The sequence below is a fragment of the Gadus macrocephalus genome, chromosome 9 (genome assembly GCF_031168955.1).
Source record: "Gadus macrocephalus chromosome 9, ASM3116895v1".
NCBI classification, from domain to species: Eukaryota; Metazoa; Chordata; class Actinopteri; order Gadiformes; family Gadidae; genus Gadus; species Gadus macrocephalus.
In genome coordinates, this window is record NC_082390.1 from 14,658,118 (window position 1) to 14,670,819 (window position 12,702).

At 41.1% G+C, this 12,702-nt stretch overlaps 2 protein-coding genes and 1 non-coding gene across 5 annotated transcripts in view; 2 read left to right on the forward strand and 1 right to left on the reverse strand.

The window, feature by feature from the left end:
• LOC132464546 (protein-glutamine gamma-glutamyltransferase 2-like) overlaps positions 1-4,720 on the reverse strand; it is a 53,606-nt gene extending 48,886 nt beyond the window's left edge. The window contains exons 1-2 of one of the 2 annotated variants that reach the window (XM_060060987.1): positions 4,613-4,720; positions 3,965-4,135 (exon numbers count right to left, since the gene is read on the reverse strand). In XM_060060987.1, the coding sequence (XP_059916970.1) occupies positions 3,965-4,135; positions 4,613-4,628 (187 nt within the window). In that variant the 5' untranslated portion in view covers positions 4,629-4,720. The remainder of the gene's footprint in view (positions 1-3,964; positions 4,136-4,612) is intronic. The other variant, XM_060060986.1, reaches the window with a different exon arrangement.
• Positions 4,721-5,711: 991 nt separating this feature from the next.
• Positions 5,712-5,794, forward strand: trnal-cag (transfer RNA leucine (anticodon CAG)). The gene has a single exon. It is a non-coding gene; the product is annotated as a tRNA-Leu (tRNA).
• Positions 5,795-6,294: 500 nt separating this feature from the next.
• pllp (plasmolipin) lies at positions 6,295-11,159 on the forward strand. Of its 2 annotated transcripts, XR_009527288.1 has the most exons (5): positions 6,295-6,919; positions 8,056-8,229; positions 8,714-8,833; positions 10,305-10,781; positions 10,858-11,159. XR_009527288.1 is itself a non-coding variant. In XM_060060990.1 (4 exons), exons 1-4 carry the CDS (start codon positions 6,755-6,757, stop codon positions 10,410-10,412), a joined length of 567 nt encoding a protein of 188 aa, XP_059916973.1. In that variant the 5' UTR covers positions 6,295-6,754; the 3' UTR covers positions 10,413-11,159. The 2 variants fall into 2 exon arrangements, 1 of the variants encoding a protein (XP_059916973.1); XM_060060990.1 differs by having other exon boundaries at positions 10,305-11,159.
• The last annotated feature ends 1,543 nt before the right edge of the window (positions 11,160-12,702 follow it).

Here is a 12,702-nt window from a genome sequence, read left to right on the forward strand (position 1 = left end):
AAATCGTATAATGCATAGAATTGCAAAGGATTAAAATCGTAGTGCATAGAATTGCAAAGAATTAAAATCGTATAATGCATAGAATTGCAAAATAATTAAAATCGTAGTGCATAGAATTGCAAAGAATTAAAATCGTAGTGCATAGAATTGCAAAGAATTAAAACCGTATTGCATAGAATCAAACCACATTGCAAGGAATTAAAATAATTTAGCACAGAATAAAACCACATTGAAGTATGAAGCAGCAGTAGCCTACAAGTTCAGCAGCAGTCAACAATTTGCAAATGTATGGAAAGTTGTAAAAAGGAAAGATTCAAAAAAGGGAGAATGTAGAGTACTGTGTGGATGTGTAAATCAACTAATCCATCTCCTAAATTCAAACCTACCAAGCCAAAAACCAACAATTGAAACCAAACCATAACATGCCCGCAGTCATTCGTCTAGTGAAGTCAGTCTGACAGCTTTTCATCCAGGCTACCAGGTGAAAGGCTCCCAACACAGTTGCGTTGGAGCAAACTACCTTCCAAGCTACCAGGTGAAACGCTCCCAACACAGTTGCGTTGGAGCGACTAGCTTCCAGGCTACCAGGTGAAACGCTCCCAACACAGTTGCGTTGGAGCAACTAGCTTCCAGGCTACCAGGTGAAACGCTCCCAACACAGTTGCGTTGGAGCAAACTACCTTCCAAGCTACCAGGTGAAACGCTCCCAACACAGTTGCGTTGGAGCAAACTAGCTTCCAGGCTACCAGGTGAAACGCTCCCAACACAATTGCATTTGCTGTACAGTCAGTATGTTTACATACACATCTTATAGCCATAGGTCGACCATACTCCCCAATTGGCCAACTGCAATTGTCCGAGTACATATTTCAGATTATATTGCACAGAATAAAACCACATTGCAAAGAAATAAAATCTTAGTGCATAGAATTGCAAAGAATTAAAATCGTAGTGCATAGAATCAAACCACATTGCAAGGAATTAAAATAATTTAGCACAGAATAAAACCACATTGAAGTATGAAGCAGCAGTAGCCTACAAGTTCAGCAGCAGTCAACAATTTGCAAATGTATGGAAAGTTGTAAAAAGGAAAGATTCAAAAAAGGGAGAATGTAGAGTAGGCCTACTGTGTGGATGTGTAAATCAACTAGAATAGAATTGCAAAGAATTGAAATCATAGTGCATAGAATTGCAAAGAAATAAAATCGTATAATGCATAGAATTGTAAAGAATTAAAATCGTAGTGCATAGAATTGCAAAGAAATAAAATCGTATAATGCATAGAATTGCAAAGAATTAAAATCGTAGTGCATAGAATTGCAAAGAATTAGAATCGTAGTGCATAGAATTGCAAAGAATTAAAACCGTATTGCATAGAATCAAACCACATTGCAAGGAAATAAAATAATTTAGCACAGAATAAAACCACATTGAAGTATGAAGCAGCAGTAGCCTACAAGTTCAGCAGCAGTCAACAATTTGCAAATGTATGGAAAGTTGTAAAAAGGAAAGATTAAAAAAAGGGAGAATGTAGAGTACTGTGTGGATGTGTAAATCAACTAATCCATCTCCTAAATTCAAACCTACCAAGCCAAAAACCAACAATTGAAACCAAACCATAACATGCCCGCAGTCATTCGTCTAGTGAAGTCAGTCTGGCAGCTTTTCATACACCAGTCCAGTGGGGTTACGGGTGGAGCGAAAACAAACCCCATTGTGGAAGTTTGAGGTCACAACTTCACACTCGCCCTAATTTCGGTTTGTTTAGTCGTCCCCCGTTAGGCCTCATACAAACACGTGCAACAATGCACTCAAAAACAACCTACAACACTGCACTAAACTTAGAATGAGCCAAAACCAAACAGACGAGCGGTAACATCCAGGTTAAGTTTAGGGGAAAGAATATAGCGATGCGTGTGTGCGGTGGACACATTCTGAAAACAGCAGCCAAACACAACCAAACAACTTCAACCAGCTCAAGGAATAACAAACGATTGGTTACTTACATGCGGGAGTCCTCGCTCCCCCGTTGGTGGCCACGTTGTCCGGATTGTTCAGTCAAAAGCGCACAAAAAACCAACAATCAACCGCGGGACCATTTTAATTCGCTTTTGGGAGCAACGCAAAAATATTCATCCCGCACATGCGGGGCGACACCATGGACGACACAGGTGAACTCAATTAATAGCTAATGAGAACAAGAACGGGATGGCTGTGACAAGCCAGAAGCTCGAGCCGATAAAGAGTTTCCCTCCGTATCGAACGCAGCGCATGAAAAGCCTTTCTAGAATAAAAGTGATCAAATATTAACGTAGCCTACCTTTTCTATTTAGTATTTGGGTCGCATACGAACTAGGTATAATGAAGCCATTTGGAAACGTGATTATTGCAATTATTGATATCTACTGTTTGGTTTATTAGTCTGTCCTGTCGGGCTCTCATTAACCCCTTCATAACAAGATAAGCGATCTCCCAAATTGATGAAAACCAACTCTGTTATTGATTGTCCCTCTCCATTGTGAGGCTTTACCCCAAAGAAATGTAACAGTGCCCAGGTCAATCCAAACCCGGGATATATTATATTCAAGAATTTAATTATTGATCGTGTTTGTGTGTGTGTGTGTGTGTGTGTGTGTGTGTGTGTGTGTGTGTGTGTGTGTGTGTGTGTGTGTGTGTGTGTGTGTGTGTGTGTGTGTGTGTGTGTGTGTGTGTGTGTGTGTGTACGTGTTTCTCCCTGTGTTTATTACATTTATTTAAAACAAGACACATTTGCAGTTATGTGGTCCGAGGATCTCGTCACTGCTTTTTGCAGATGATGTGGTCCTCATTGGATCATCGGCCTGTGACCTTCAGCACTCACTGGATCGGCTGGCGGCCGAGTGCGGCTGGGATGAGGATCAGCACCGCTAAATCTGAGGCCACATATTATTTCGTGCACTCAATTATATTAGCTAAGTCAAATAAACCAAAGACAGAAGACTTTGCATCATTGATTTTTATTTTCACCCCAGGCAAAAAAATTTGATCTGTAAAGAAGAAGAAAAAGAAGCTTCCATAAATGTTTGACAAAGGCAAGTATCAAGGTATTTTTCTGGCCCATAGCAAGCAACCCTGTTCCCGGTTTCCAGGTCCGTCAATTTCAGCAGTGGTACACCACACACACACACACACACACACACACACACACACACACACACACACACACACACACACACACACACACACACACACACACACACACACACACGCACACACACACACACACGAAGGCAACACAAGGTCAATCAAAGTAGCTGTGGGTAACAAATGGACAAGAATGAATAAATGAATGTATTTCATTACTTTTATTTTGATCATTGTCAACGCAGAATTCCAATATCAAAATGGAATGCACTATGCAAAGAGTAAGGCCATGCATTAAATGTTGATATTCAAATCCTGTTATTATGCCTTATCATACTCTAATTCAAGTGAATGATTTATTGATTACCTTCTTTATTTCTCTCAGACATACTCTAGGGTAGAAACACACACAAATATAGCGCATAGACCCGGATATTCCCCGCCCTCAACAACTGTACCCCCCCCCCCATTCCCCGCCAACAACTGCCCCTCCCCCCCCCATTTCCTTCATACTTGCCACACACATTCATTAATTGGTTCAGCTACTTTTGCTACAGAAATTAACTGTTTTATTTTCTTAACATTATTTATTTTAGGATAGGCCATTTATGAAAAGCTAATTCAATGTGTTCCCTAGGCCTAGTTACCCCTCTATCCCCGATGGAGTTACTGAGGGATTTGATTTGTTTTATGGATTGTGTATCATACCTTTTGAAAAACAGTTGGTCCAATAAATATTTCAAAATGTTAAAGGAATAGAGCAGCAAGAAGTGAGACTCTTCAATTCACGTAGCTCTATTTTATGCAACCATCTCTGCATTGAGGCCCTTGAGTTGCTTACCCTGCTTTAAGACCAGGGCCAGCTCATGGCCGGACTGCAGCGGGTGGAAGAGGTGCACCGTCAGGGAGAAGGCTTGTCCCCGCCGAACAATCAAACGCTTCCTATCAATCTCCTCAGTTCGGTGTGCCCGGTTGTTTTCCTGGCTTCTCGGATCAACACCAGCAATTAAACCTTAAAATGAAAATCAGAGACAGGATGTTAAGAAGTAAAACACAGCTACGTGTTTATTGGCTTCAGTGGGATGACTGTCCTGATGAATTCTTTATGTGGAGGCCCAGTGCCTCAGATCTGCTGTAGTGGGTCTATTAGTTTATGAAATATGGATTGGTCATATCACACTCTAGTGCAGAGTTAGACGCAGCACATTTCTCTTTCCTACTGTAATCGCAAAAGACATCTTGTTGTCCTTATAAGGTGTAGAACAGAGACAGACAGTAAGAGGAACGTTTTGCAAAGAAACAAGTGGAAAAGGGAGTGAGGAAAGATATTTGCAGATGCAAATAGATATTTGAGAGAGAGAGAAAGAGAGAAGAAGAAAAAGGAGAGAGAGAGAGAGAGAGAGAGAGAGAGAGAGAGAGAGAGAGTAATTGATTCAAAGGACAGGCGAGGAAAACGTGGGATGAAAACCAATGTTAGAATGCTACTCACGGTTTGTGTGGGCCATTATCTTTGCTTAATTCTTTCCAAGAGTTGCTCTTACACTGGTCCAAGTTTACAGCGCTAGGCTCTAGCCTACTCCTACTCCTCATCAAGACGCTGTATTTATACAGAACTGAACTGCTCTCAGCCCACCTCCAGAATCACACACAACTTGACCTCTTGACCTTGGACATAACTTTCTGAACACACCCACTAGCATCCCTATTTTTCTCCCTCTGATTTTTGGTTATCTGCATAATAAAAACTGGAAGCGATGAGGGAGGGGAAGAAAATGAGTTTGAATATTGCAACATTAGGTTTCAGCATTATTGCTCATATTGTTATTTGCTTCCCCATACCCCATACCCGTCACTGTATGGTATGTATGTGGTTGGTTGTTCAAAGAACACCCATTTTGTGGAACTCAAAAAGGTTCTCCTATGGCCTCATCCCAAATAACCTTAATTGTTTTTTCATATAACCATATAATTAATGGTTCTATAGAGCACAAACTTGAGTAAAAGGTTATTAGTTGGACTAAAAAAGGTTGTCCAATGGTATAATTGAAAAAGAATCATACTCTTGGTCTTTTCTACAGTTTCACTCTAGAGAAGTGTTATCCAGACAGATTTGGGAAAACATTGGCGTTTAAAATTGAACGTGAGTTATAGAACCCCCTATGGATGTTACCAATTTGGATGCGCTAGGGGGCAGTGTCACATTTGTTGACTAAGAATTAACCAGTCAGTGGATAAGATACATCGATGCATACATACGATGCATGGATGCATGGAACCAAGAATCATAGTTATGATAGAACATTTATATTGGGAAATAAGCAGCTATATAAAACGCCATATCCGTTTATGTTCCCGAGAAAACTTTATATTTGCACGTTGTCGTCGATTCATTGTGGATGCCTTTTTGCATTTGCTGTTAAAGTGTTCAAATTGCCCCGCTTGGGCCAGCACTGGACATTTTACCTACTAAATTAAGCAGCGGAAATATAACCACGTGCATAACATCCTGCTTCCTAATACATTAATATAGTTACAGTTCAAATCGAATTTGAGTTTTAAAATTATATTTAGCGGTCTTAGTGCTACAAGTCAGGATGGCCGAGCGGTCTAAGGCGCTGCGTTCAGGTCGCAGTCTCCTCTGGAGGCGTGGGTTCGAATCCCACTTCTGACATTACATTTTCCATTTCATTTAGTTGGCATATTGAACATTCTTGTAAAAAATATTGTGTCAATATTGTCTAAAGAATATTGTGTCTAAGAAAACATTTTTATCAGGAGGCTTACTTTCAGCTAAATGCATTCTTTCAAATCAGCTTCTCAATACAAAAATTAAATCGAAGCTTTACATTATGTACAATTTGTCCTCTTTTAATTGAGGCCAACTGCTGATAATAACCCTTGATAATTGTAATATTGTTTGAGGTTCAATAAACGGTATCCGAGTTTCCTAAAGGGGTATGTAGCAGTGTCCATTAGTATCAGACACTGTAACTAAGGCAACACTGTCAGGCACTGAATCTGGTTGTATATGTCAGGTGTCATGCAACGTGAGTGCAACCCATATTCCCCCCGCCTCCCCCACACACACACACACACTCAATGTTAATGTATTACTCAGATAGGACTCCAGCACACAGCCTCTAGGGCCTTATCAGGGGCGGGGATAGTAGAACAACCACACTAGGGGAACACACATACAAAGAGCATGAGACAGTGAAATCTCCCACAACCTTTGATGAAGCACCTGACACTGAGAGGTGCAGCTATTGACCTGTGCACTACTTCGTTGGGTTTTCTATACAAACTCAAATGAATTGTGCTCGTCTACCTGGATACAGGATACTTCGAGCAGACTGTGATCTCACCAGGAACCTTCTCAACATTCCCAATCGACTTTCGATTGTGTGCTCATTCGGATCTGATTTGGTCAAAGGGGCGGTTTTTCTTTTTAACGTTTAGCTTCTCTTGGAAGTATTGACTTCTCTAAATCCATTCATACAGTTAGAGTTGGGGAAGAAAAGCAGATTTTTTTTACAGAAGGGTGACTTTAATCTGAGGAGTGTTTCCCATCTACAAAGAAGATTATCTCCTTTTGTTGGGATTATTTGGGCAAAGATACACACCTGCAGAGATGGCCGAGTTCCCATCCAAGGTGACCACAGAGACCAGTGCACCCCAGTCAGACGGCGGCCAACAGGGGGGAAACAGTCTTCGGGGGTTGGCTGCTGGCGTAACCAATAGGATGGACCAGTCCTTTATCAGAAGCATCCCTGCTATTCTCATGCTGGTGGAAATAGTGAGTGACATAATTTTTTTATTAGTTTGTTTTGTGTTACTTACAGCTTAAAAAAAAAAGTAAAGAAGCCAGATTAAAGTTCAAAAACGATCTCCAATGCAAATATACTTCAGAGAAAGGTCTTGACTACCTTGATTTTGCATGATAGAAGCTTTTTTATATTCTGAGTCACCCCATCCAATTGCGAAGGCAGCTGGTGCAGAAGTAGCCTGCTCTGTCACGTGAGTGGCTTAGCGACAGGTAGATCTTTGCTCCCTTGAGGCCCTCTCTGTTTGCTCTCACACCCCTCTAAGGTATGCCATTAATCGCTCTGCAATGCAGTAAAGGGAACAAGACTATGTTCCCGTATCCAAGAAGGCCCTAATGGAGAGGGCAAGACCTAAGATAAAGAGAGCTAGATGTAGGTTACAGGGAACTAGAATTAGGACACATGGATCTAGCTGTAGGACACGTAGAGTGTAGAATGTGTATAGCTAGATGTAGGATACATCTAGATGTAGGAGGTACCTAAGATGTGGGATACAGCAAGCTCGATGTGGGACACTTGAAGCTAGATGTAGCAAAATGCATGATACAGAATTACTGTAGGGCACGTGGAGCTAGAAGTTGGGCTATAAATAGCTAAATATAGGATACTGAGCTTCTGATTGGGGTCTTGTAAAGGTCAGCGCAACTACCTGCCTTTGTGTTGGTTTGTTTGTGTGTGTGTGTGTGTGTGTGTGTGTGTGTGTGTGTGTGTGTGTGTGTGTGTGTGTGTGTGTGTGTGTGTGTGTGCGTGCGTGCGTGTGTGAATGTTTTTCTGTGCATTTCTGTGAGCTGAAACAGAATCTCAAAATAAATAATAGACTCCATTTACCTACGGCAACAGAAAATGTGTGTGTGTGTGTGTGTCTCTGTGTTTTTGTTTGTGTGTGTGTGCGTGTGTTTGTGTCATTGTGTGTGTGTGTGTGTGTGTGTGTGTGTGTGTGTGTGTGTGTGTGTGTGTGTGTGTGTGTGTGTGTTTGTGTGTGTGTGTGTGTGTGTGTGTGTGTGTGTGTGTGTGTGTTTGAGGCTCTAAGGATCATATTGATCCTTAGAGCCTCAACGAGCCATAACACCTTTGCCCCCACCCCTCCCTCTCCCCTCCACCACACCAGGTGTCAGGCCTGCTCCAGTGGACGCTGATAGCCAGCGCCTACATTTGGGCACTGCCAGTGTACGGCTGGGTAATGTTCGTGGCCGTCACCCTCTGGCTATTCACCAGCCTGCTCTTCTGCCTGATCCTCTTTGAGTTCCAGAGTAAACTCGTCTCCGTGCCCTGGCCCCTGACGGTATACACGCCCACAAGTCTGTCTCATGCTTTGTGTCTTTTCTCATGTCCCCTATTGTATATCTGGTGTCTCGTGTTGTGTGTGCTGTGTTTTATGTTTTGTATCTTATTCTCGTGTTTTGTGTCCTCTGTCATCTCATTCTCCATCTCCCAGCCGCTACTTTTCTAAATATGTTGTCCTCAGAGATAAAACAAAAAGAAAAGGGACCAAAATCCATAGTATCCTTCAATGGGCCGAACTCAGATACTGAGTAAGATCAACGATGAAAAATAAACAAACTACACCTAAATAGAGAAAAAAAAATTTGTGGCTCATCTCCCATGTCTTGTGTCGCAAGTTTTCTCTTTCATCGCTTGTCGCGTGGGTTGTGTCTCATTCTGTGGCTTCTGTCTCATGTCTTGGTCTCATGTGTTTCCCATGGACATTCAACATGTCATGGGTGTGTTTGGATATTTAAAGCAAATTGCTTGATCATTTCTCACAGGTGATGTTGTACCACACTGTAGCTGCTATTCTGTGCCTGACGGCGTTCCTGGCCAATGCAGCGTCGGTCTACCCATATCGATACCACGTTTTCACTCATGGACATTTTGGAGCCGCTGCAGTAAGGCAGATAAGACCTACAAACTTACCCCTCCTAAACAATGACATCCACATATGCACACATACGCACACATACACTCTCTCTCTCTCTCTTTCTCTCCCTCTCTCTCTCTAACCAATATCAGATCAAATTCCTGATGTGTGTCATTGAAGGTAAAAAAGGGCCAGGGCAAAAGTCTGTGTAATGAAGGTGTAACTAAGGAAGGAACACCTTGCAAGAGGGGATGAGGAAGTATTGAAAAGTACACAGCCACGCATTCAGCCTCAAATCCATTTTCATATTTCACTGTTGCATTATATGTGTTACCATCCACAGCTGCCTGGTAGGTGGCCTGGGTCTCAGACGATTCGAGTCACAAATACATTTTTGAAAGTGAAACATTCAAGCATTAAACTTGGAATCTACTCATGAGGCTGCCTGTTGGGCTATGTGTGTGCTTATTACGGGCTGACTGTACATAGAAAAGTGTCACACACTTAAGACATGTTATTTAGACTTATTGATCATTTGTGTCTGATGGTTGTCTTTGAAAGTAGAACAAATGCCAGGGCGCCGAGGTCTGTGTAGCTAAGATGTTACTATGAATAGTGTTACTTCATAGGAAACACCTTGCTGGAAGTGGTCAGGGTATTTTAGAAAATGAAACATCCAAACATGCAGCCTCCGATCTACTGACAAAGCTGGCTGTTGGGCTATGCGCTAATTATGCTGCTTGCATAAAAACGATGGCACAAACTTAAGACAGACAATGAAGAGAGAGGAAGGATACAGCTATTTCAAGATTCAAAGGCTGTGAAACCGTAACAACTTATTACCAACCACTCACAACTTTATGCAACAGTTTTTCTAAGGAGAAAACTGAAGAATTGAACTTATGTTGCATGTTTTGTGACTTGTGTGTAATGTCTTTTGTGTGTTTTGTCTCATGTTGTCTCTCATGTCCTGTGACCCATGTCTTGTGTCTCATATTTCTGTGTCCTGTGTCTTGTCTCATTTCTCGTGCTTTTGTTTCTCATGTCTCATAGTTTGTGTCAGTTTGCATAGAATGAGTTGGCAGTTGGAAGGTGGCTAAAGATAAAATTGAGGAAACGGCCATTGCAGTATTCAAAGGCTGTGTTTCTGTGCAAAGGCTGTCAAACACACAAGAGAAAGAGAAAGAGAGAGAAATAAATAAAGAGAGAGTGGTTGGTGGTTTATTCATGCCAATGTGCAGAGTTCATATCCGTTTACAACTTGACCAACTATAAAAAGAGACTGAGGAAACGGTGACTGGCGAAAGACTGGTGAAAACATCAACAGCTGCCTATACCATCTACCTTTTAAATAAGTAAACATGTGACTATTATCTCATCATCCATCTACTTGTGAAGAGGTTGCGAAGGGCTTTTTCTATTTGTATTCTTAAATGTGATACAATGTACCTGCTACTCACGTCCTTCATCTTGTGGTCGCTCTCTCTCTCCCCTCTCAGTTCTTTGGGGCGGTGACGACCGTAGCCTATGGCGCTAGCGCTTACTTCTCCTACCTGGACTGGAGGGGAGACAGAGGAAATGGCGCATCAGGCACTGGGCCCTCATAGAACCCAAGACGCACCCTCTATCTCCTAAAGGAAGAACGATCTAAAGCCTGACTGGTTTCTGGGGGAACCTTAGCTGGAAGGGTGAAGGCCTAAGTCCTTTTACACACATTTCCATAACCAATACATACAGCTCTGATCATTGGTATTGGAAAAATATAAAAAGTGCCTGGCATGCATTGAAATGCATCCTATTTAAAATAAATCTAGCTATACATCCCATTTAAAGTTTTAAACTACGCAACTGTTTACAAATGGAAAGGCTCAATGGAGTACAAAGCATTCATCGACATATATGTATAATACACCTTGCTTAACCTCGCTTATACTCAGACCATCAATCACAAATGAAAAGGAAACTCTTAACAATAAGTTTACATTAACTACAATACCATTAATTAATATTAGTTAAAGCAGTAATGAGCATTAATATATAGCTTCAGCATAGGGATGTCGGTCAGGGTTAACCCTAGACAAATTAAATATCCATGAACACCTTTGTCAACATGAACACCACAAGTAAACATGACATACATTAAATCTTAATTAACTGGTAATGCTTCTAACAGCATTAATTTAAGTTAATGGTCAATTAATGTACCCTTATTGTGTAGAGTTACCAATTAAAATAACATAATCTGTACAGCAGTTTACATAATGAAGAATGATTCTAGATGTTTATTCTGTGATTCTGTACATTATCAAAGTACTGTAAGTATTTCAAGGCAAAAATAAAACCTTTTTTATTGACATTATTGCATATTCTTTTATTTAGTTTTGTGCCTAATGAGACAAAATATGTCTTGTTTGTTTAGATTCCAATACAATGTAGTGGTGCCGGTGGATGTAATGGCACTCTCACTGATTTGTTGGAATGATTTGTACATGATTATTTGAGAGACATCTTTGTTTAAGAAAACGTGTAGGCCTACAAATAACAAAGATCTATATTACAAATGAACAACATGCATCTTACTATTTCATTATCTATGTTGATGTGTAAGCCACGTTTTTATCTTAAACAAACTAAGTATATTTCCAACACTTTCTGATCAATCCACACATGCATGTGAATATCAAATCAAACATTGTTGTAAGTTCTATTCCTTATCCAGTTCCTCAACATCTTGACAACCATGATCTCACACTCTGGGAGTCCGTTTGAACAGGCCACGTTGATGGTAATCAGCTGATTTTGCCTGTAGATAATTCACGTTCCAATGCAACATCTCGTATGAATCACTGGGTGGAGAATCTTTTTTCCCTTGCATTAATAACAGCTGACCATTGAGCTGGGAAACACATTTCTGTCTATCTGTGCAAAATGTATGATATCTTTTGAATGCAGCATTCCCAAGGGCCTGAAACTTCAGGCAAGCTATGAGACAGATGCCCTACTATATGCTATGTAAATACTATGTCTGTTATGTCTATCTATTGCCAAATGACGTATCACAATATACTCATTGAGCCTTTCAACCACTGTAGAAAACCGTTGCATTTGCAATATTATGAATGTCATGGAAATTACCGCTAATCGCCACAGAGAAAGAAAAAATAAATTGAAAAGACAATTACTCTGACAGATACACACACATGGCACAAAATGTCATATTTTCACAATGAAAGAAAGACTCAAAAGAAGCAATGAAAAAACTCCTGTGTCATAAGATTCTCCAAAGGGTATAAACCATGCAGTGACCTCCAAACCTGATATTTGACAGTTGTGTATTATCAAGTATTTTTATTTAGATGATATACAGTCCACCCACGTTAGTTATTATTCAACATCTGGACCTAACAGACCCCAGTCATACAGCTGGCATAATGGAGAGGGGGGGGGGGGGGGTCCACGGTTAAATGGCTGTCTTACAACTTGAGTTTTGACAGCTCTCTGATTGCATCCTGAATTCAGAGTTGCCCGACATCTGTCTGTAAACAACTGCCAGTCCCCCTGTCTGTCGGGCCTGACATCCATCTCAGCAGACGAACTGACCAGGCATGAAGGCACGCACTACGGGAGAGAATCAGTGAAGACATTGGCTGTATCTGGGTGTGCCGACGCCCTTGTGTGTAAAGGGAAAGAAGGGTGGAGCAGTCAAGCTGTAGTGTTCTTGATCACGTGTTGAGACAGCTATAACCAAATGCGACCTTCTTCTTCTTCTATCATGAGGAAACAGACCAGCCATGACCCCAGAATTAAGTTACATCACAATCCCCACTGCAGATTTCATGAAGCAAACGGGGAGAATTGTCAACCACATTCATGGTTTGGAGAGGGTTTTAGAAGAGG